The 25281-nt window shown below is 39.4% G+C and overlaps 1 protein-coding gene across 1 annotated transcript; it reads right to left on the reverse strand.

The window, feature by feature from the left end:
- Positions 1-1673: 1673 nt before the first annotated feature.
- Positions 1674-23605, reverse strand: LOC133987444 (NACHT, LRR and PYD domains-containing protein 3-like). Its single transcript, XM_062426817.1, has 12 exons — positions 22932-23605; positions 19839-19915; positions 12108-12233; positions 11929-11979; positions 8377-10162; positions 8111-8284; positions 7762-7935; positions 6161-6334; positions 4564-4737; positions 3835-4008; positions 2386-2432; positions 1674-2260 (listed from the first exon to the last, which is right to left on the reverse strand). Exons 1-12 carry the CDS (start codon positions 23603-23605, stop codon positions 1674-1676), a joined length of 4218 nt encoding a protein of 1405 aa, XP_062282801.1.
- Between the last annotated feature and the right edge of the window lie 1676 nt (positions 23606-25281).

A 25281-nucleotide genomic window follows, 5' to 3' on the forward strand; every position in this document is an offset into this window, starting at 1 on the left:
CCAACTAAAACTGTATTTCCACTTGTTGCAATAAATGGTTTAATCTATGACGAGAGTGTTCTGCTACATGTATGAGCTGTTGTGGGAAATGTATGTTCACTGCTGAGAATTTTAAAATGTTTTGAGAAATGTCTTAGAGCAATAGAGAAAAGCTGTAATAGAAAATAGTTTGTTTAAATTCATTTATTCTAATGAAAAGTTTTACTGCACATGTTAAATGTGATGTAGTAGAGGTATGTAGGAGTGTATCAGTGTGGTGCCACGCTTGAGATGAACAGAGCGGAGTTTACTACCCTCCAGAATATGGTTGAATTCGACCAGGACCTAGACATTGAATTTAGGTAGTAAACCAATCATTTTATAACTATTTACTTTCTATTTCTAAATAGTTTAAAAGCCAGTCAGTGTGACTGTCTTGTTTTAGCTCATGCTTAGTTCATTATCCTGGACAAAGCTGATAATTTAGAGGTAAATAAGAGTGAAATCTTTTCTTCATAATATAATGGTTCACAGCTCATACCGCCCACAGAAAACATTTCTAACCTGTATTTCTGTTTATATTTTCAGATAATGTCATAATGCAGTAAGGGTTTAATCTTTAGCTTGGTGTGACGGCTGCATTAAGAGGTTGAGCTGCGATCAAATTCTGCAACAGAAAAATATGTAAATGAGAAAGACTATAGGCAAAATTCAGAAAAGAAGATCCGTAAAATGCACATAGCTTCCAGCAAAGTCAGTTTAACAGATAACAACAAAGAAAAAGCAAACAGGTGGTTTTGATCTGCAATATACTCTCAGAACAGAGCTAGAATACATGATATGATACTCCCATAAAGAGGATAATACATGCTTCTATGTATAGGTCAACAATAGAAAAAAAACATTAAGACCAAAACAAACAAATACGTCAACGTTCAATCAAACATGTAGTATGAATGCCATAAATCATAAAAAGAGGAAAACTCTAAAATTATATGCAAAAATAATACTTAAATAAATGGAAAAGTAAAGAATAACATGTTTAATATGTTACTTGCCAAAAGGAAATGACAAAAGCAACTACAACTCCAGTGAGAGATGACATGAGAACAACTGCATTATGAATTAATTTACATTAAAACAGTGAAATAATAATAATAAAAATAAATTGCCATTAAAAACAGTAATGTATATACATTCACAAGTGAGTTTCAAGCCTCAGAGACCTGGGATAGTATGGTAAAACATAGATGGCTATTAAAAGATCCTTTGCTATGCTTTGAGTAGAAGTGTCTGGAGTTACCTGCTCTGGTCTCTCCCTGTCCTGATGGTACAGTGACAGTTTATTTTTTCTAAATGTATTTCCAGACACTTCCAGATTTTGGGAAATTCAGGGACTGAAAGGCAACTTCTCTCAGATATACTATAGGGTCACACAATATTTACACACATAATGAACAGAGAGAGAAGATAGAGTCTTTGTAAGGGAATAAGCACAATAATACATTATTAAATAAATTAGCATCATATTTACACTGGCCTGTTTAAGACTATTAATAATCAAAGGTTGGAGATCAATGACTGAACCAACTTAGGATATGAGAGCTACACAACAAAGGTACAAAATGTATGAGGTATGCATCTTAACCAGAAAGTGACCAGGGTGTCCCATAAAGCTACAGTCCCTCCTACAGTTAACACAGAGTCACTGAACCAGACCTCAACCCAAACCCAGCATACAGAGGTTCAGTGAATGTGGTGTTGAAGGTGTGGAGGTGGATCAGTGTGTCAGAGGAGACTCTGTAGAAGGACAGAGTGCCAGCAGGACAGTCCACATACACTGCTACTCTGTTAGAGACAGAGGAGGAGGAGGGTAAGATCAAGGGGGAGTGAGGGGAAGGGTAGGAGGGAGGGGAGGGGGAGGGGGGAGGGGAAGTGCGGAGGACTGTTTGTTTCTTATTGTGCCAAACAGAGTAATGACCACCAGAGCAGCTCAGACTCCAGGACTGATCATTCCTTCCAAACCTGCAGTCAACCTTGCGTCCTTTCCTTCTGATTCCTGTGTAAGTCACAGATATATGAACCTCTCCTCTCCACTCAACCTCCCAGTAACAGCGACCAATCAGACCATCGGTACACATCAGCTGATGCCACCAATCAAACCTGTCTTTATGTTGAGGGTATGACTGCTTCCCTTTCACTGCTGTCGCCTTCCTGTTGTTGTCAGACAGTTTGAGGTTCTTGTGTGCTGTGTTTGTGTCCAGTGTGAGTTCACAGATATCTGATGGAGAGAACAAGACAATGACAATATAAAATGTATGAGATGTGGTAAAAACTGCACAATGACTCATCAGATGCAGATAAACAAGCTTTTGATTTAAACTACTTTAACATGTTCACACTTACACTTCCTCAGACCAGGTTTCAGCCTCTGCTCTCCACCATGATCCAGTCTGCAGGAAGAAACAAAGTCAGAATGAACCTTCAGAAGTTTCCTCATCAATGATCTTCATGAACCTGACCAGAAACTGAATGGATTTGGCCTGATCCTCATTCTGAATTAGTCAACCCATCTAATGTTAGAATTCTTTGTACAGTCACAAGAGGTCCTTATCAGGGAAACACAAATATATGTCGTTTCAAGAACTTCAACAAACAAAAAATGCTGATGTTTTTCCTCATGATAACACTGACAGATGGATGTTTAACTGAATCCTCTTTTGATAATGTTGTTTCATAATAAATCTCTAACTGCACAGGACGCCAACCACATTACCTCTCACAGTATTTAACTGGGTCCATTATTTACATTAGAATCTGGGAAAGTCAAACAGGAGTGACTTTGCAGCTTTTTTAATTAAAGACTCAGCAATCACTTGTTCAGCATGTATATGACTGTGTCATTTGCATATATGAAGATTCATCATGATCACAGACAGACAGGAGATTATTGCTCAAGTATTGAATGGTTAAACTCACACTGATCCTCTTTTATGTAAATGATATTGACCTTAAGGCAAAATTCAGTGTTAGTAGAATGGCTCACTCTAAATCCAGATCGCATTGCTGCCGCTGGGTGTTAGCAGCATTGGTGACAGAATCTATGCTCTGTAATTGGCTGTTTCTCGTTGAAATTAACGTTGGGAGTCGTACTTGACCCGACTACTTCACTTTCTTTTTTAACCTTTTTTTTTTTGGCATTTTTGCCTTTGTACAGCAGTGGAAAGTAAACAGAGGGAGAGAGAGGGATATGACAACGGTCTGAAACTGGAATCGAACTGCAGACACAATGAACCAAACCAAATTTGTGTGTTTGCCAAACACTTAGAAATAATGAGAATCCAATACTGCCATTACATAAATGTCCCTTTAATGTGTCATCTGACTGCATTGACAAGTTTTGGCTACGCAGTTCAATGCTTTCTTTAATTGTCTGTCTTCATTTTGTTTATTGCTTATATATGACCATAACAGGATGATTTATTTCCTGTTTCAGTGTTTGACTTCCTGCCAAGCTCGATTTGCTCTGTGGAGCTTGACGCAGCTTTGAAGTGGTTTCCGTCAAAAAATAGACTAGGTGCATAATTTTAGCGCAGTGAAGTGGAGAACCGCTTCGGGGACACTTTACAAAAGGCGCCACTATGCACCTAGTGGGATCACAAGCATTGACAAGCTTGGCTGTGATCAGCTCTGGTGGGCGTTGGAGCCTGAAATGTGGCACACACGCGCCTGGTGGGAACCGTTACTGTCTTCACTGTTATCAGCAGAGCTGCTGGTACAGATTGTGAACCAACAGTCCTCAGCTTGTTAGTGTGACAGAGAAACAGTGTGTGAGTTCTAGTTTTCGGTTCATACCTGAGAGTGTCGAGTTTCCAGTTTGGATCCTTCAGTCCAGCAGATAGTAGCTTCACTCCTGAGTCTCCTGGATGATTGTAGCTCAGGTCCAGCTCTCTCAGATGGGAGGGGTTGGAGCTCAGAGCTGAGGCCAGAGAAGCACAGCCTTCCTCTGTGACCAGACATCCTGACAGTCTGGAGATACACACAAGTTAGTATTCCCTCAATTAAGAGCAGGTTGGTTTGGTGGATCAACAATAGTAAGTTTCCAGGTGTTGGAAAGCAGCAAAGTTATCAGTTTTTAAATTATTTATTAATACTGTCAAATATCAGCAGAAAATGTAATTGTTGACAGTTGAGTTAATAATCTGTTTAGTGATAAAATTTGCTTGAGAAACACAGAAATCATATCTCATACTCAAGAGCTCAACGATCAGTGCTTGACCAGGAAAAATATACCAGGAGCTTTCATATGATGAATTTGTGGTTTTTGAGACAGGAAGACTTTATTAGCAGAAATACAAACTCTTATCCAGTAGATTTCCAACTAAACTACATAATACATCACATATTGTACTTCACACAGTTGAACACATAAGTCTCCTGTTGCATGTTATTTCCTAGCATAACAAAACCATCAGTACCTACATCCATTAGAAACCATAGATTGTTAACACCTTCACTTGAATTCATCTGTCTGTAAAGCAGCATTTAAATGGTCATGTTCTAAACAAATAATTGTCTCCTTACCCAAGAGTCTTCAGAGTACAGTGTGAACTCTTCAAGCCAACAGAAAGCTGCTTCACTCCTGAATCCTGCAGGTTGTTGTGACTCAGGTCCAGCTCTCTCAGACTAGAGGACTGGGAGCTGAGAACTGAAGACAGAGCTGCACAGCTTCTCTCTGACAGATTACAGCTGGTCAGTCTTAAAAGAACAGTACAGTACATATGTGAAAACCGTAGTCTATATATTTCACATGAGTCATTACTGCATTTAAGTAGGCCTTACTTTGATAGCGTTGTCTAAAATTAAGTAACAGAATGGCTAAAGGAAATGCTGCTTAATTACACATGTAACATTTCTAGGTTACTATTAATAGGTTGAAAAATAAATCAACACTGATTAAATCACAACAAAATTACCTCAGTTAAAGTCTGTGTAAAGTGAATTCAGACATTTTCTTCTAAACACATTAAATAGTTCATAAATGTATTTCTAAAAAAGGTGTAAAAAGAATTTCAACCATTTAGATTTGAATTGTGGAGCTAGGCTTCACAAACTGTGTTTCAAGATTTCTGTGTCTGGATTTAATGGGCGGGTCTGAAAATCAACCAATAGCACGGTTACACACCGGAGCATAACTCCGCCCCTGCTGCTGTAGAGGTATAAATACATTCAGCGCACACTACTACTACTACAGTCTACAGGTAGCCAGTTAGCTGACGAGCTAGCAGCTGAGTTAGCAGCAGAAAGTTTCATCTCCAAAACCAAATTATCCAGTTTCTACCCACATGTAGATCCATGCTGTGACAAATGTAAGACAGATGAGGCCTCCCTTATCCATATGTTCTGGACATGCCTTAGTCGCTCATTGTCAATTTGGATGTAGAGCCCAACTCTTGAATTGCTCTCTTTGGCACCATGGGCAGGGCCGATACACGCCTGACCCTGGCCAAACGTCGAACTCTGTCTTTCGCCTCTCTCCTTGCCAGATGTGCAATATTGTTAAGGTGGAAGGATGCTGCCCGACACACCCACGCTCAGTGGCTGAGAGATATTATGTCCTGTGTAAATCTTGAAAAAATACACAACTCCATCCATAACTCCGAAGAAAAATTTCAGAGGGGTGAGGGGACCTTTTTTGAAACACTTCAATAATCTCCAGACCATCCAGAGGCTTGTTTTCTAGCCTGCATTTTGTCTATGCTCATGTCAGTAATATCACATGAATAAACTAATCTCTTGCACCCCTACTTCTAACCCATCAATGGATCTGCTACCTGTTATACTTGTTTTTGTGCATATGTACATATATGGGTGTATGTGTGTGGACATGCTTGTATATATGTGCTTACATACGTATTCTGTTCTCTTTACTAATCTCACTATTCTCCTCCAATTGAACCTGACCTCCAGCTACCACCTGCACCACTCCAGGATTATTTTGTTTACCTTTCTATGTACAACTTGGCTTGTTAAAGATGCTAGGGAGGGTTAAGATAAGGTTTTATCTGCCTGTACGTTTTACAATCCTGTCATAATTTTTCTACGTACATTTGTTATCGTGAAAAAATCAATAAAAATATGTTTGAGAAAAAATTGATATGTTGTTCATTCATGTTTATACCTGACAGTATTGAGTCTCCAGTGTGGATCCTTCAGTCTAGCAGACAGAAGCTTCACTCCTGAGTATCCTGGATGATTGTAGCTCAGGTCCAGCTCTCTCAGATGGGAGGGGTTGGAGTTCAGAGCTGAGGCCAGAGAAGCACAGCCTTCCTCTGTGATCAGACAGGATGACAGTCTGGAGATACAAACAGTTATTTAGTCAATGATCAACTTCTTGATTCAATGAATAGAAAAACCGGGTAGTATTTTCATTCTCTGACTCGAGTGGTCTCAGTGTTACAATGTTACAATTTCAGGAAAATGTATAAATCAACGTACACATGAGACCTAATACAACACCAGCATAGTTAGAGTCAAGAAAAATCAATGTGAGAAAGTTCCATAAAACTAAGTTCAGGTCCAATAGGTGCCAACAGGCAACATCATTGACAGAACGTAGTGAGTGGGATTGTGGACCTGGATGAGGGATTTCAGGTAGCCAGGAGCGGTTTAAGTTGCTGTTTCGTAAGACAACATCAGAGCTTTGAATTTGATGTGAGGAGAGGAGCCAGTGGAGCGATATGAAACATGGAGTGCTGTACGGGCCTGGTTGAAGACCTGATGCGCTAGGGTTGGGCGATGTCCAGGAATTGGACGATCGACGATGTTCAAAGCAAAACATCGTGATGGCCGATGGCATGGATCGATCTAATAAGCGGCAACACAGAGCTTTGCTCTCGCACGCGCTGCATTTATTCGTCTAACTTGCGGCCGTCATGGAGACGCTATCAATATGCGGGAGACTGCCACGGACAGGCGGCACATCGCCGGCACATCGCCAATGGCCTGACAGCAAGGAGTTGTAAATGTCACTGTGTGATATTACGAGCGATGTGCCGGCGATGTGCCGCCTGTCCGGCTGGCTGTCAGGCATCGCCGATGGACCAACCCTATGATGCGCTGCCACTTTCTGGATCGTCTGCAGCGGATACATGCGGGGAGGCCTGACAGCAAGGAGTTGTAAATGTCACTGTGTGATATTACGAGATCCTGTACCAGGAATTGTGCTGTATGCTAGCCGAGCAAACCTTAAAGTTTAGTTGAATCATTGCACCAAAGTTTCGGGCAGACTTTGTGGGCATGAGTTGGGTTGATTCAAGCTGGATCTTGATCTGTTGTTGTATAGAGGAGCTGGCTAGGAAGACAAGGAGAGGTTAAACTAAAGGTGGAGCTAAATGTTCCTTCATCCATACTGAGATATCAGTAAAGCATGACCGTGCAGATCCTCAGATCCATGCAGAGACCATGAGGTCTTCCAGCGGGAATGACAGGAAGAGCTGGAGTTTTCTTTCATTGTTGAATTATTAGAGAACTATTTTTTAACCTCATCACACGTACTGAGTAGAACTGTTGATTTAGACCATTTAGCAACAGTTTGTGGTGTTATGGAGCCTAATGTAGTGAAAACTAGACTACAACATGATAACATTTGTTTATCTTCTGATTTAACTGGAAGCTATATTCTTTCAAGAAAAATCCAAGCTGTAATATCCTTCAGATATTCATAGGTCCAAAAAGTAGCATTGAAATGGTCACGTACTGAACAAATAGTAGTCTCCTTACCTGAGAGACTCCAATATACAGTTTAAACTCTCCAGTCCAACGGAGAGCAGCGTCACTCCTGAATCCTGCAGGTTGTTGTTACTCAGGTCCAGCTCTCTCAAACTACAGGACTGGGAGCTGAGAACTGACGACAGACCTTCACGACATCTTGCTGTCAGATTACAGCCACTGAGTCTTAAAAAAAAGGGCAGTATATGTGTTAAAACAATAGTCTGTATATTAAAAATGTAATATAGTACACATTACTCATTACTTTTTTTTTTTAAGTAATGTGTTACGTTACTTAATTTCCCACACACTTACACACTGTACAGCACCAAAACATTTTTGTCTGTCTGGGTCTTTTTACCTGAGTTTCTGGAGTTTGCAGTTGGGACTCCTGAGGCCATCAGAGAGGAGCTTTACTCCGAAGTCCTGCAGTTGATTCCTGCTCAGGTCTAACACCTCCAGACCAGAAGACTTTGAGCTGAGAACTGATGAAAGATACTCGCAGCATGTATCAGTGAGGTTACAGTCACTCAGCCTGAAGTGAAAAACAAATCGTTAAATGTTAAGACTTTGTACTTCTCCATTTAATTACAAGTTAAGGTGTTCATCTTGAGTTCAAATACTTACAGAGCGGTCTTTGATGCTTTGAGCACTGGCAGCAGCCTCCCCAGAACTTCATCTGACTTGTAGTATTTCTTCAGGTCAAACACATCCAGGTCTTCGTTAGAAAGACGCACTACAAAGGCCAAAGCTGACCAATGTGCAGGTGAAATTTTACTAACATCTCCTGAGTTGTGATACTTGAGGACTTGCTCTACTAGAGACTGGTCACCAAGTTCATTTAAACACTGGAAAAGATTGATACTCTTGTCGGTATTGGACAGATTCTTGATCTTCCTGTGAATGTACTTGATTGTTTCCTGGTTATTCACTGGACATCTTACTTCAAATCCAAACACTTTCTGAAGAAGATTCTGATTCTTGTCCTGTGACAGACCAAGCAGGAAGCGCAGAAAAAAGTCCCATTGTCCGTGATCGTTGGCTAAGGCCATATCCACTGCAGTCTTGTGAAGTACAAGAAGGCTTTCTACATTCTGTGACCTGATTCTAACATTTGACTGGCTGGGAAGCAGATTTTGTCCACTCTCTATGAAGGTCTCTAACACATACAGAGCTGCAAGAAACTCCTGCACACTTAAATGTATAAAAGAGTAAACCTCCTCTCTGTGAAGACCTGATTCTTTCCTTATGATCTGTGTACAAACTCCTGAATAAACTGCAGCTTTTTTCAGGTCAATTTTGCACTCCTTCAGATCTTTTTCATAGAAGATTATGTTGCCTTTCTGTAGCTGTTCAAATGCCAACTTTCCCAATTTCATGATCACATCTTTATCACTTTCTTTTTTTCTTCCTTTGTCTGTTTCAACTTCCTGATAATCCTTCTGATTGTTCCTCTTTGTATGGATAATCAGGAAGTGTGTGTACATTTCAGTCACAGTCTTGGGTAACTCACTATCGTGAGTTCCTGTGAGGAGACTCTGAAGAGCGGTGGCTATAATCCAACAGAACATTGGGATGTGGCACATGATGTACAGAGTTCTCAACGGCTTTGACTGAAGATGATCGCAGATCTTTCGAGCCATACTGATGTCACTGATTTTCTTTAGAAAGTACTCCTCCTTCTGCTCATCATTAAAGCCTTGTACCTCGGTCACTCTGTTGATGAACTCGGGAGGAATCTTACTGGCTGCAGCCGGTCTACTTGTGATCCAGACCGAGGCTTTGTGAAGCAGTTGCCCTGAGATTAAGTTGGTCAGTAAGGCGTCTACTGTCGTCGTCTTTGTAACGCTGCGGCATATCTCATTTTCCTCAAAGTTAAGCGGGAGTTTGCTTTCATCCAGGCCATCGAAGATGAACAAAATACTACAACTTTTGTAGTCTGAAGTGTTCAAATCCTTCACTTCTTCAAAGTATTCAGCTATTAAACCCACAAGACTATAAGGCTTATCTTTTAATAAATTCAGGTCTCTGAATGTGAATGGAAATATGAACTGAAAGCTTTGGTTTGCTTCTCTAACTGCCCAGTCATGAGTGAATTTCTGCACAGCAACAGATTTTCCGATGCCGGCATTTCCCTTTGTCAGAACTCTCTGTGGGGGCTTGTCTTCGTTTGGTAAAGCTTTCAAAATGTCATTGAGTTGGATTTCCTCCTCACTCGTACACCTTCTACATTCTAATACAACAACTTCATGTTCACTATTAACCTCCCCACTGCCTCCCGCTGTGATGTATAACTTTGTATAGCTCTTGTTCATAGGAGTTGATGATCCATCTTCCTTTGTTCCTTGAAACAGATTCTCTGTTTTATTTTCAAGGTAAGATTTTAGTTCTTCTTGGCACCTTTGGATGTTTTCTGAAAGATAATAAAAATATAATTTCATGAATAACATTTGCTAATATACTCCTAATATATATCCATATGTATCTGTGCATGTATGTGCTGTTTTTCAGACCAACTCAAAACAAAAACCAAAGAACCCCATCGGGTCCAGACAGAGTGCCTTGTCTTTGAAAGAGATATGTTAGGGTTTTTAAGTTAATTAAAATCAAGTTAAGCTATTAAGATAATACTGATGTTCCATTATGTTCATGGGAATGGGTCATGCTCGCTGCAACAATTTCTTGTCACCATACTGATCCTGAAAATATCATTGGTGTTATTCCATATTTTTCTGTACTATTCTCTTGCTATGTGGGAAATTTCACCTAAATCTCAGACCTATGGACTCTCAGCAAAAGGAGAATACTGACTCTTTGAAATAAGCTCTTCCCCAGCTAGACCAGAGACCTGTTTTCACCAGGCTCACAGTAACAAGTTAACAACAACCCGGCAAGCTCAGTATCTAAACTACATGATATTGGGTAAAAACTGATCAATGCTGGTCCCACTTTTGAGACAAATGCGCTATGGGGTACCATCAGCAAAACCAAAAACCGTTTCAGGCTGTAAATCATGCCAACGTGCTATTTAAATATCCACCAGGTGGTGGATATTTAAAAAAGCACACAGAGCATAAATAGCATACAGAGCGTTTCAAAGACTGATCAAATAAAAAATAAACATAAATAATAAAGTTGTCTCCCTTAATTAAAGTTGCCACAAAGTGATGTCACTCACTCCATCTCTTCATCCAGTGGCACTTGGAAAGCGTTGCATGTAACACGTTACATAGTGTCTGTAGCCGACACACCACAGTACGGCTCAGAACATCATGTGATCAGTCACCTTTGACCCTGAGACTAGTAAATTGGACCAGTTTGATAAAACTTAAGCCAGCCCAGAACCTGGCTCAAAAAGCTTTGACTGATAAATCTGACCAACCACATCAGGGGGGTGAAAAGTCTCTTCCCCCTACTGCAGTCTTGGCAGTGCAGTCAGACCCAAAAGCTTTGTCTCCTCACAAGGACGCAACAATAATGCATGCCAAACAACCGGTTATGCAATTTCTGGGTCATTTGACAGAAAAAGGAGTCAGCCGAAAACATTACATCTCGTTGACACTCGAAATGGAGAACATTCTACGAGCCCATTGAGGTCGGCTGCAGAGGCTTTGCAGGAGGTTCACTCTGCAAAGTCCTCTCTCGATTGGGCGTGACAGGAGCAGGCAAGAAGAGGGCCATGAAATCCGCAAGCGAAGCCGCAGAGAAAGCCACAAGGTGGCTTTGGATAAAGAGGGCTGATCCGTGGGTCGCTGCTGGGACGCATGTTGGGGCTTGATCAACCCCGGCCGGGTCACCTGGGCGAGGGTGTATGTTGTGAGACCCGAAACACCTGTTGTTATTTCCTTAAATACCAAAATGATCTATCTATAAAATATCTATCTACATGGGGGGGCTGAGGAGGGGAAACCTTTTACAGTGCTGTATACTGCAGTTGATCATTCATATTTAGAAGATAGATCTAAAGTGACATCCATTACAAGATGAAGTAAGTAAAATAAAAACACTTTTTCCAGTCATATATTTCATCATTGAAGTTCTTAAAAATACTGAAAATCTCGTCTCGCCTTGTGAGCTCACACCCTATCTTTTACTAGCAGAAGTTACGTAATTTTCTGTCCATTTGTTGTGGAAATTTAATATAAGTCATATGTGTAATGTCTTTAAACAGCACAGTACCTTTGGTTTTTGGAGAAGCAGTAGTCTCGTCTGTCCTGGCAGGAGCTTGAACTGAAACAGAACCAGCATATCATGTGAAAGCAGACAAAAAAAGGATTATGGAGGTTATATTTTCGGCAATTGAATATTTAAACATACATGCATTTATTTGATTTATAAAATTCAGGGGAATCATTTACCATATGTGTTGTTGATATTCGTAGTTATATTCCCTTCAACATTAACACCTGTCAGCTGAGGATGGTAGGCAATAGATCCATTCTGGGCGGTGTTTGTTGTGCTTGCTGCTTCTCTCTGAGTTGTAGCTGAATGAGAAAAGACAAAATGATCAGAAACCAGAACAAAACCTGAATTTCCTTTTGTCAACCCTGAACTGAGTAGTACAGGTTCAGAGATTATGTTTTGTTAGAGCTCACCTAGGAAACACCTAAACGATCAAGAGCAAGTAAATCTTGGTAGAAATATGATAAGTGGGACTGACACATTTATTGCATTTTTTAGACTTTTGATGACAAAAGAAAAACTGTTCACCTCCTGACCCTTTTTAATTAAGAGTCAGGAAGAGTCAATTAATAAATTGAAATAAATAAATTGTAGTTCATGGGACTTCTTTTAATGATCTATAATGATCTATAGCACATGGTGTGAAGTGCATTTAGGGACTGTCCAAATCCACTTTTGCTATTTAAAAAAATTGGTGGAAAAATGGTTGATGCGAAAGGTGCATGGTTTAAAGGGGTTAGACTGAAGCAACACCAAGCATCTGGAACAATGGAAGTTAAGTATTAACAGACAGTATAAACCTTTATCAGTTTGATCATAAAGTCTGATTTGTGCCCTTTGCTCTGAGCACTAGACACAGGTGAACCACTTCCGTCAAAGCAGTTCCAGTGCTGGTTCAGGGCCAGTGCTTAATTTGGAACCAGTTTTCCTGTTTCGACAGACAAAGAACTGGCTCTCTGCCAGAAAAACGGTATATGGTGACGTAATGACGTGGCCCCCTAACCACGTCACACTATAACTGCTTTGGTTTAGTGCCAGTGCTGGTTACGGTTGGTTCAACCTGCAAACCAGCTGAGAACCAATTAGCTTTTCCACAGCTCAGGGTGGTTAGGGGGCCACGTGATTACGTCACCGCATACGCCAAATATATTGCTGCTTTCCCATAATCACTGGCGCCATACATTTGCATTATTTGGTTGTTTTTTTTGGGGAGGAGGGTTCCCCTGTGTCCTTGTTTTTCTTTGAGATGATTTTAAGAATTTTTTTTTTACTTACAACCACTTGAATTTTGACTTATGTTTACATTGTCTGTATTCTCTACAGGTTTTCAATAAAGGCAAAAACAAACAACACAAAAAAAACACTGGCGCCAACTTCGAAGCATATCATGTGTAAAGCCTGACATTTAAAAGCATCATGGTGGATATATTTCAGAAATTTCATAATTAAACATACATGTATTTATTTGATTTATAAATTCAGGAGAAACATTTACCATATGCGTTGAAAGTTATATCCCCTCCAGCATTAACACCTGTCAGCTGAGGTTGGTAGGCGATAGATCCATGCTGGGCGCTAATTGTTGTGCTTGCTGCTTCGCTCTGAGTTGTAGCTGAATGAGAAAAGACAAAATGATCAGAAACCAGAACAAAACCTCAATTTCCTTTTGTCAACCCTGAACTGAGTAGTACAGGTTCAGAGATTATGTTTTGTTAGAGCTCACCTAGGAAACACATAAAAGATCAAGAGCAAGTAAATCTTGGTAGAAATATGATAAGTGGGACTGACACATTTATTGCATTTTTTAGACTTTTGATGACAAAAGAAAAACTGTTCACCTCCTGACTCTTTTAATTAAGAGTCAGGAAGAGTCAATTAATAAATTGAAATAAATAAATTGTAGTTCATGGGACTTCTTTTAATGATCTATAATGATCTATAGCACATGGTGTGAAGTGCATTTAGGGCCTGTCCAAATCCACTTTTGCTATTTAAAGTGCTCTGAGCACTAGAAACACAGGTGAACCCCTTCTGTTTCCACCAAAGCAGTTCCAGTGCTGGTTCAGGGCCAGTGCTTAATTTGGAACCGGTTTTCCTGTTTCGACAGACAAAGAACTGGCTTTCTGCCAGAAAAACGGTATATGGTGACGTAATGACGTGGCCCCCTAACCACACTATAACTGCTTTGGTTTAGTGCCAGTGCTGGTTACGGTTGGTTCAACCTGCAAACCAGCTGAGAACCAATAAGCTTTTCCACGGCTAAAGGTGGTTAGGGGGCCACGTGATTACGTTACCGCATACGCCAGATACATTGCTGCATTCCCATAATCACTGGCGCCATTCATTTGCATTATTTGGTTGTTTGTTTGTTTTTTTTGGGGGGGGGGGGGATCCCCCCTGTGCCCTTGTTTTTTTTTTGTTACAACCACTTGAATTTTGATTTATGTTTACATACGAATGTATTTACGAAAAAGCAACAACAACAATGGCAGACTACGGGTTTGTACAGCTGTTGCTCCTGGCTCTACGCTTCATTGGCATCCAAACCTGCTTCACAAGGTCTTGTTTGTTGTGGTTGGTCTCATAACCCCGCCCCCTGACGGTTGGTTCTTTATGAGGCGCCGAACTGGACAAAAGCCGGGCGAAAAATGCATGAAAAATGTATTCAGTAGAAGTATCATTTCATAACTCTATTTTACAACCCTACTCTTTAGAATTTGTCCTTGATAAATCATTATTAGAAATTATCATTATTGTTATTATTATCATTATTTTATTATTATGAAAATAGTACATTCCCAACATCCCAGCATATCAAATGACATATCACTGGAAAGCCAACAATCTCTTCTTTACAGGACATCAGAGTTTATACAACATGTAGTATGTTATACAACAATGTATATCTCATTAGGTAATTTTCTGTGAAAGGCTCTGGATCATATTTCTGAAACAAAGGCTAGCTTTGTGAATGATAAACAGCGATTAACAAATTTTTTGGGATTAATTATGCATATTTTTGTGTTACAATAAGAGCAGAGCAGATTGTCAAATTTGACTGAATTTTTAACAGAGATGTCATTTCCTGTGTTCTGTTTCCTTTTAACAGCTGTTATGACTAAATGATGGGTACATTTTAGAATTACATCCAGAGGAAGTGTTTGGTCCCAGATCACACATTAGAAGTTATTAAAAAGCTAAAAGTATAGAAATTGACTATTATAATATTAATATTAAAACAATCTACTGATGTTTGTGTATTTAATACACATTTTTGCTAACATTCATTATCATTAAAACAAAAGACAACAGAACAGGTGTGTAAAATAACTGTTCTACTGTTGATAAACTACTCCACTGACAACAATTTAACGGTCCCTTAACCTCCTCTCTCTCTCTCACACACGTTCAATCTCTCGCGCGCATTTTCAACATCTTTCGCGCGCATTTTCAACCTCGCTCGCGCATACATTAATTTCCTGTCGCATTTTTCACCCGGCTTTTGTCCAGTTTAGCGCCTCATAGTTCTTCTAGATCGCCGGTTCGAATCCCGACCAGCGGACCTTTGCTGCATGTCACACCCCCTCCCCTCTCTCCCGTGATATCCGCAACTGCTTTGGTGGAAAAGGGTAGAAACGATGCTGAGCCTGTAATACGTCTGTGCTGTCATTAATAGTAGCTGACTTCTCTGTCCTCTCCTTTACTTGTTTGTTTTACTAAATAAACAGCGCGAATTGGCGGCTGGTCAATGCGGGGCGCTGGGGCGCCGCCCCATCCAATAATCTAGAGAAAGTCTACTTAAACATATTAAATATAAATTAATTAGATAATGCTAAATCATTATGAAATAAAAAGTATTTGCTTTTAAAATGCGCCTGTTAGTCTCTCAGCACCTGTCAGCATTCATTATAAATCGATTCCAAATTGTATTTTATTAATTTCTATTTGTACTTCCTGTATGTGGGGCGCCGGCCTAATGGAAGTCAATGCAAGCCCTCAAACTTTTGAAAAGCACATGACCTGAGGCTGCTCTCTCATTGGCCTGCGTCACGTTTCCCACGGGGCGCAGCTCAGTGCGCCCCGGACACGCCCACTTTTATTGGCAGCGAATTGTTGTTGTTTCATGTTTTTTAATCTACTGTGATTGGACGGTTCTGGCTGTCATTCACGCCCTCCCGTCAGCTGCTGTCACCCAAACTCCTGCTGACGGTAGGTTCAGGAGATGACGTTAAAGTGGAGCCGCGGAAATTAAAGAAGATTATTTTGTAATTTCTCTACAAAAACATAATTTCACAAGACTTTAACTAGAAGAGAGAAAGAGGATAAAGCAGCAGCAGGTGATGGAGGAGCTGAGAGTATCTCCTGCTGCTGTTATGATAAACGGAGCTGGCTAGCTGGATGCAGTGTGAGTTATTCCTTTTATTGCTTTATCTGTTTGCTGTTTCAAAGTGTCAGCACCGAAACGTTGTGGACAACGACAGGGGAACGAGACCTAAAACATCTCTCTGAAAAAAATCAAACAGAAAGCTGCAGCCATCAAGACAATAGCATGAAGCTAAGTTGTTTTTAGCAGACTTAGCATTGCTGAGCCCTTTCTGCAGCTGTTTCACCACATCTGGCCACATGTGGACCTCCGCTATGCCAAGCTCCAGAAGAGGAACATAGATTCAGTCAGTGGCTGCATCCAGCAGCTCCAACAGGACATATAAAAGATCAGGTAGTAGCTGCATTGCTGTTATTAATATTGTAAAGTGTTAAAAATACTTTATAAAAGACATAACTATGAAGTGTAAAAAACTAAAATGCATAATTGCAGGATAAGAAATGATGGAAGTAATTTTGACTATTACAGTTGATTTGGGTACATTTCATTATTAAAATAAGTTAAATAAGTTATGCTTAATCACAGCAGTGTATAGTGCTTAATGCGCCATCTATTGTCATGTTTAGGTATTGCTACAACTAACAGATTACTGTGAAATCAGGACTGAAGACACAATAACTAAAATATAGGTGGTGTCTCTTTTTAAGCATATTACCTTATTGGTAACTCTGCTTTAACTGCTGGTATCTTTAGGTGATGTGAGTGAATTTTATCATGTCTGGTTATAATTTTTTATTCCTCTCTCTGTGGGTCAGAGATATCATACTGGGACAAACCAGGGGACATTATAGTGTGTTGTGTTGTTTTTAGATTAGTTTTTCTTTCTTATTTGAATTTTTTTGCTGCGGTATGAAGTGGTGCTACGGCTTATTTCACACTAACCCTAGGACCACCAACCATCAAACTGCGCCCCCCCAAACATTTCTGTCACCAGCCGCCACTGGTGGACATGATATTAGATCAGATGCACATTGTTTGCAAGTTTACACGAAAACCTTTAATAAATCAGACGCTTAATGTTTTTGAAACTACAGTTCCCAAAAACAAGTCAGAGTACCTAACAATGAATATTGAGTGAATGAGTATTTTTCTTACCACATAGTTGTTTTGCTGCAACAGCAGCAGAAGGAGAGTCTTCTTTCCGTTTCGACATTCTTTCACCCTGATACCTCTGACTTCAGTAAAGAAGAAACGCTGCACACAAAACAAAACACATTAAGATTAAACCGACTATTTATTTACCAGATTTAATCACAAATCAAAACACGATGTGAAGTATACGATGGACAGATGTTTTGACAGAAAAACAGGTGACAGTCATGGAAATGTTTTCTTTAGTCATAAAATAGGAGAAATCACCACATCTAATTATCTTTTACTGGTAGAAGTTGTTTGACTTTCTGTCTATTTGTTATAGAAAATCTATTTAATATAAGTCATATGTGTAATGTCTCTAAACAGCACAGTACCTTTAGTTTTGGGAGAAGCAGTAGTCTCGTCTGTCCTGGCAGGAGCTTGAACTGAAACAGAACCAGCATATCATGTGAAAGCAGAAAAATTAAAAAGGCATTATGGAGGTTATATTTTCGGCAATTGAATATTTAAACATACATGTATTTATTTGATTTATAAATTCAGGGGAAACATTTACCATATGTGTAGTTAACACTAACAGTTATATCCCTTCCAGCATTAACACCTGTCAGCTGAGGATGGTAGACGACAGATCCATTCTGGGCGGTGTTTGTTGTGCTTGCTGCTTCGCTCTGAGTTGTAGCTGAATGAGAAAAGACAAAATGATCAGAAACCAGAACAAAACCTGAATTTCCTTTTCTCAACCCTGAACTGAGTAGTACAGGTTCAGAGAGTTTTGTTAGAGCTCACCTAGGAAACACCTAAAAGATCAAGAGCAAGTAAATCTAAGTTTTAAAAAAAGTTTAAAAAAAATATTTATTGGCACGCAGGTGGTCGAGTGGTTAAGAGCACATGCCAGGTACGCAGCGGACCCTGGTTTGAATCCCGGCCGGAGGACCTTTGCTGCATGTCAAAATGTTAAATTTAACATTTTTTTAGACTTTGGTTTTTAGATGTGTTAAAAGAAGTTTATCCGTCTCTTTTTTATTAGAGATGCAAATTAATTTGCTAACAATACACTTAAATGAATAAATTAAAGTCCTTATGTGCCATGTCATTTTAACTTCTACATTCTGTACTTAAGTAGAAGTTCAGATACTTGTGTAAAAAAAAGACTAGTGATTCAATTATTTTACTCAAGTAAAAGTAAAAAAGTTTAGGCTCTGAAATGTACTTCAGTACAAAAGTAAAACGTAGAAATTAATTTTGCCGTTAATATACAATACGATACCTCGATAACTCTGCAAAAAGAAAAATAACAAAATACACAAAATAAGATAGGGACACAGAGTAAACACACTAAAAGAACAATAAAAAAATGTTTTCTATTGTTTATTTACACATCATGTCTTCTTTATATTAAGTCACTGAGGTTGAAACAAGTAACGAGCCTGTTTAATGTGAGGAGTAGAAAGTCCAGATGTTTGTGTTTCAATGTAGGAAAACTAAAAGGTCATCAGAAAGATAAATACTAAAGTAAAGTACAGATAAACCTGAAATATCTACTTGAGTACAGTAACCAAATACTTCCCACCTCTGTACCTCATTCATCACAGTAACACTAACTAAAGCTGTTACAGATTGTACATGTTGCGATCTAGAAATATCTGGGAAATTATAAACTTCACAGGTATAATAATAGGTGAAGCACTTACATGAAAATGCATTTTTATTTTGTTTGGTCCAGATATTTTGTGCTTATTATGCTTTATTTCATTGAGTGTAATATGACAGTTTTACGACAGTATATGTTATGAGTCGGCACGTAGGTGTGCGACAGTCGTGAAGTTTAAGTTTGGTTTTTGTACAGATACGATATTGCTGTTTGAGCTCCGGCTGCAGTCTTTTGAAAAACTCTTATAAAAATAATGCAGAACCGGGAAAATAAAGTTGCCTAAACGGAAGATGGAGTCCTGTCTTTTTAAGGGTGCAACAAACAGTAGGGGACTTCTCAACTGCCCTAAACCGGTTTATTCACGTTCCCTTTTAGAGACCAAAGCTACAGTTCCCAGAAAGAAATCAGAGTTCCATGAAACACCGTGAAACAGCCGATGGAAAGGTCAACAGGCGGCAGCGTGCAGTGATACGAAGGAAGGGAAAATTGTGCCAGGTGATTGTGAGGTCTGACTTTTTTACGGACAAAGATTTTGTGATGCAAATGTATTACTCTTTTCAATGCATAGTTTTTGAAGCAAAACGCTTTATCTTTATGACCCCAGAAAACTAGCCGGAACTACTTTCTTCAACACCAAAAGAACTCTGCTCACAGGAAGCAGTGGAGGAAAAGCCACTGCTGTTGCACGACAATGATGGTGACGATGTCATAAAACTTCATGTCAAAAAACCTGAACTATCCCTTTAACAAGGAATGATAAAACCTTTCTCTTACCACATTGTGATGACTCTGGAGGCACAGCAGGCAGAGAGTCTGCTTCTCCATGTGACATTCTTTCACCCGAAGAAACGCTGCACACACAACTAAACACATTAAGATTATAACTAATTAAAAAGTCATTTCATGTTACAAAGTCTCTTCCTGGATTTACATACACTCAGTCATCCTTTGAGCCCAGTTATATAAAAGTTACGCTGAATGAACCCGGACTTACTTCCTCTTCCTATTTCCTCTCAGTAACTGCCAAGTTTTTCGTATGATCACATGAGACTACAGGAAGTGCCTCAGCCTTATGTTCAAACTTATATACAGTCTATGGTTCACACCCACTAATACTCACCAGCCCCCCCTGGGGACATAGCACTGTATGTAGAGGCTTCATCAGCTGAACTTCTACAGAGATCTACATGGAGTTGAATTTGACCAGGAACTAAACATTGAATTTAGTTAGTAAACTAATTTATTTATAACTCTTTCACTTATTTCTAAATAGTCTAGAAGCCGGTCGGTGTGACCAAGAGCAGGCAGAACTTGGCTTGAATGTGCTCAGGGCCCATAATGACCGTTTCCCTTTTGGAGGAATTAAGCTGAAGGAAATGTTACTGCCATCGGATCCTTAACTGCAGCTGATGTGGAAACAGATGCTTCAAGTATGCGGTTTCGAACTTTGTCAGTTATTTGTCAAAGCAGAACAAGCAACACTCAGCTCAAGAGTCAATCTACCGTCAGCCTGAGCCAATCAGAGCACAGCTGGATAACATATATAGGACAAGACATGCCTCTATATGAAGGGGATAAATGGTGAAAACATTAAGAATATATTTAAAACCATAACAATACATATGTGTACATATCAAATCTGTATATATTTTAGTAAATAATGCATTTTGTTATGTGGAAATATAAGTAGTAAGTAAAACACAGATCAATACTCATACTGCAAGAAATATTCATTATATTCTTTATTTGTCAAATATTTACACATCTGTACAGAGGAAAATCTTCATTTCACACTTCTTACCAAAAGTGTTATGTTGTATTAGTTCATAATACTGACAAATATTAAATAATGACATAATGTTCATATTGGGACTCTATCTGTAATATTTGGTAACTCAATATTTTTTGTCTCTTTGTTTTATAAAAGTTGTCATCAACACATTAGTACACAATCAGACCAAATAAAAAGAGTTTTGATAAAATGTCATGTTGTTGATCAAACACCTGAGCCAATCAGCTTGTTGGTCAGCTGTTTCCCATCATGCTCTGATCCTTTCATTCAGTAAAGAGAAGCTGCTGTTCAAAAAGCTGCAGAAACCTCGATCTCATAAAGTTATCGTTGCACAAATATGCATCACAGGCCTGGCTCATCTCAAATCAGCCTAAACTGACATAGTGGTTAAACCGTGTAATTACAACGGCCAGTGGCCCAAAAGCAACTCACCTGCATACTATAATGGAAAAAGGAGAAGCTGTAAAAGGGTAACAACACACAGAATTATTTGTTTCACTTTCAGAATTTGATCCATTCAGTCTGATAACATTTAGAAAGTCTGGAGGAGCCGCACAATCAAATTATTTTATCCTCATTCAAGTTAGCAGACCATTTCTACAATGAATCAATCACTTCATTTATAGCACCTTTCATAGAGGTGTTTCACAGATGACAACCGTAGAACCGTAAAAACAAAGGAAGGAAGGAAGGTCTGTTTTTGTGCTATTGAGCTGAGAGCTGAAGAAAGATCTGACATATTACATCCACTCACCCTTAAAATGATATACAGTACTGTACTGTATATCATTTTAAGGGTGAGTGGTCAGATTTTAAAGTAACATTTTACTGTATATGCATAATATAATATGTACTGTCAGTAAATATTATATTATGCATATACAGTCAAATGTTACTTTAAAGTCTGTGTAAAGTAAGAATAAATATGTGTTCTGAGTTTGACATACCACAGAAAAGTGTGTTGGTAACCACCCTGCCAAATTTGAATGATTAAAAAAATCCCCAAATATATGAAATTAGGCTTCAAATTCAGCCTCTATCTCTGCTCCCAATCGCTGTGGGCGTTCCCGCCGAGTTCGCTGAAGCCCCGCCCCCTACCAAGTGTCACCTGTCAATCAAAGTCACCACCTCTACCAGAAACATGGACGCTACCTCTTAGAGCTTTCTGCTGCTAACTCAGCTGCTAGCTCGATGGCTAACTCGGCGGCTAACTCAGCTAACTGGCTAACTGTAGACTGTAGTAGTAGTGTGCGTTGAATGTATTTATACCTCTACAGCAGCAGGGGCGGGTTGTGATTTGGTGATTTTCAGACCCGCCCATTAAATCCAGACACAGAAATCTTGAAACAGTTTGTGAAGCCTAGCTCCACAATTCAAATCTAAATGGTTGAAATGCTTTTTACACCTTTTTTAGAAATACATTTATGACCTATTTAATGTGTTTAGAAGAAAATGTCAATTCACTTTACACTGTCTTTAAATAAATACATATTCAGTATTTAGCATGATTGGTATCTGACTTGGTATAGGCAACATGTCTGGACTGAGTAATATTATAATTATTCAATGATTCCAATATACCAATGTGACTCAAATGGCTTCAAATTACTCCCAAAAGACTGAGGAATCCTGACCTGAGACCCTCCAGTTCATAGTGTGGACTGTGCAGCCCAGCAGAAACCAGCTTCACTCCTGAATCCTGCAGGTTGTTGTTACTCAGGTCCAGCTCTCTCAGTTTAGAGGACTGGGAGCTGAGAACTGATGACAGAGTTGCACAGCTTCTTTCTGAAAGATAACTGCGGTTCAGTCTTTAAAAAAAAGAGGGACAGAGCATGTGTGAAAACATTACTTACTAACATTACTTACTTTGTGATGTCTTGATGTGGGAGATGATGGTGTTGGCCTGCTCCTCATCTCTGAATCTCTTCCTGAAGTACTCCTCCTTCTGTGGGTCAGTAAACCCTCTGACCTCTGTCACCATGCCGACACACTCAGGAGGGATCTGATTGGCTGCTGCAGGTCGTGTGGTTATCCAGATGCGAGCTGAGCTTAACTCTTTTCTGTTGATGAGTTGCCTCAGCAGGACTTCCACATCAGTCGACTTTGTTACATCAAGATTGCCAATATCATTAAGGTCCAATTGAAGGCGGCTCTCATCCAGTCCATCAAACACAAACAGAAGTTTGAATGGACTCTTGTCAAAGTTGGTGTTTCCTGATGACTGCAGAGTTGTAAAGATGTGATTTAGAGCCTCCTCCTTGATGTCTTTAGTTTCTGGGATGCATTCATGAATGAGCTCTGCCAAACTAAACTTTTCCTCCTTCAGTGGATTCAGCTGACGGAAGGTGAAGGGGAAAATGAGATGCACATCTTGATTGGTTCTTCCTTCGGCCCAGTCCAACACAAACTTATGTACAAGGACTGTTTTTCCAATTCCTGCGATTCCATTGGTCAGAACTGTCCTGATGGGTCTGTATTCTCCAGATGGGTGCTTGAACATGTCACTGGGTTGAATCGTTTTCTCAGTGTCTGCTGGCTTCCCTGCTGTCTCAATCTGTCTGACCTCATGCTGTGTGTTGATGTGTATGTCACCCCCAGATGTGATGTACAGCTCTGTGTGGATGTTAACCAGAGGTTGCTCATCCTTCTTCTGTGTCCCCTGTAGCATACACATAAACCTATCCTGGAGGTTTCCCTGAAGCCTGCCTTGGTAATAAAAGATGGGTTCTGCCTCTGATACTGGAAGCATCACATCTCTATCAAACATGAACAAAAGAAATAGAATTGAACTGTTTACCCACAAAAGCCTTTTTCCTGTAACAGCTTCATTTTACAGGGTTTGTTCTTCAAAGAATGGCAAAGATTATATAAACAACCTCTCCACATATTCCACTCAATAGCTGTTTTTAGTATTTGAACATGATTCATTCTCAACACTAACTTCATATAGTTACAGTGCCAGCTAACTTTTAAACCCTGACCTTAACAAGAAGTTATGTAAAAGAAAGAAACATCAAATGGTTACATTAACATGTTAATATGTAATTAAGTGTGTTCTGAGGAATGCTCTCATTGATTACATTAAGAGGTCAGGTGGTCATCAGGTTTATGGCTTTTGTCCAGATAAGGTAAATACCTGTGGACATGGTGAACTGCCAGCACATCATTTATGACAACTTTTTACTTTTCCTCTCTACATTTAAACACAAATATTTGTACTTTCTACTCCTTACATTGTCACTGCCAGCAGTCATTGACACTCCTCTTGGCTCTGATTGGTTGCAAACCCCATTACGACCAGTAGATGGACCCAGAGACAGAGAGACGTCTGTATCTTATTCTACTGTCAGATCATAATGACAATTTTAGCAAATATAACACAAAAATACTTTCTGCAGCTTTAACACTGACAGTCCTAATATTCATATCATAATATTTTCTGTGCAGGTTCACAAAAGAGGAAAACTATCCTATTTTGTTTGAAGAAAACCTTTTTTCGTCTTGCTGAGTTATCAGGAGAGATATTGTTTATCATTGATGGGAAAAATGTATTTTTACTTTTGTAATTAAGTTCATTTCAGAGCCTGTACTTTCTTACTTTTACTTGAGTAAAGGAGTTGAATCAGTTCTTCTACTTTTACCAGACTTTTTTACACAAGTATCTGATCTACTAAAGTACAGAATGGGAATACCTTGCTACCTCTGCCAACAAGTACAGAGTCATGTGCAGTCCACTTAAAAACAAGCCTGAGGGCGATAAAAACAGTAAAAACAGTAAAAACAGTAAAAACAGCCTCACATGCACAGGTGACCAGTCGCTGAACAGAGCTGGCGCCTCTCGTCTATGAAATTATTCTCGTAAAAATCATATTTATTTGGAAATCTGTAGGAAAGCATTCAACTTACCCCGATATACATTGTGTTGACCGAGTCCTTATTTCACTGAATCTGTGTGGCACAGGCGGTGGACACAATGGTTGCATGAACCGTTAAGCTACAGCAGCATTATTTATAGGAAAGTGACCCACATTTAAAGAGGAACAGATTGTTCCTGTTTTAAACGGTTTGATTGTCTACTACCAGGGACACTGTTGGGTTCTGGACTGAGACTCAATAACAGAAACTTTTCTCCCTTTACAGCAAATGATTTGAACCAGTATGTTTAGGTAGGGCCCATACTTTACTATTCTGAATACATGCAGGCCTGTTGCTCTTTCCTCCTCGTAGCCCTCACATGTTGCCTTCTTTAACTTCTGTTATTCAGACATTTGATCATAAAGAAATGTAGGTTGTTATGTTATTCTTCTTTTGCAAAACCAATATGAAGTGCTAATGCTGCTGCAGAAAAGCCACGTCTGCACACATCGTGACAAATTATTCAGGTTCAAGACAAAAAAAATCATGCTAAATATGAATTCGACTTTT

The sequence above is a fragment of the Scomber scombrus genome, chromosome 2 (genome assembly GCF_963691925.1).
Source record: "Scomber scombrus chromosome 2, fScoSco1.1, whole genome shotgun sequence".
Taxonomy (NCBI): Eukaryota; Metazoa; Chordata; class Actinopteri; order Scombriformes; family Scombridae; genus Scomber; species Scomber scombrus.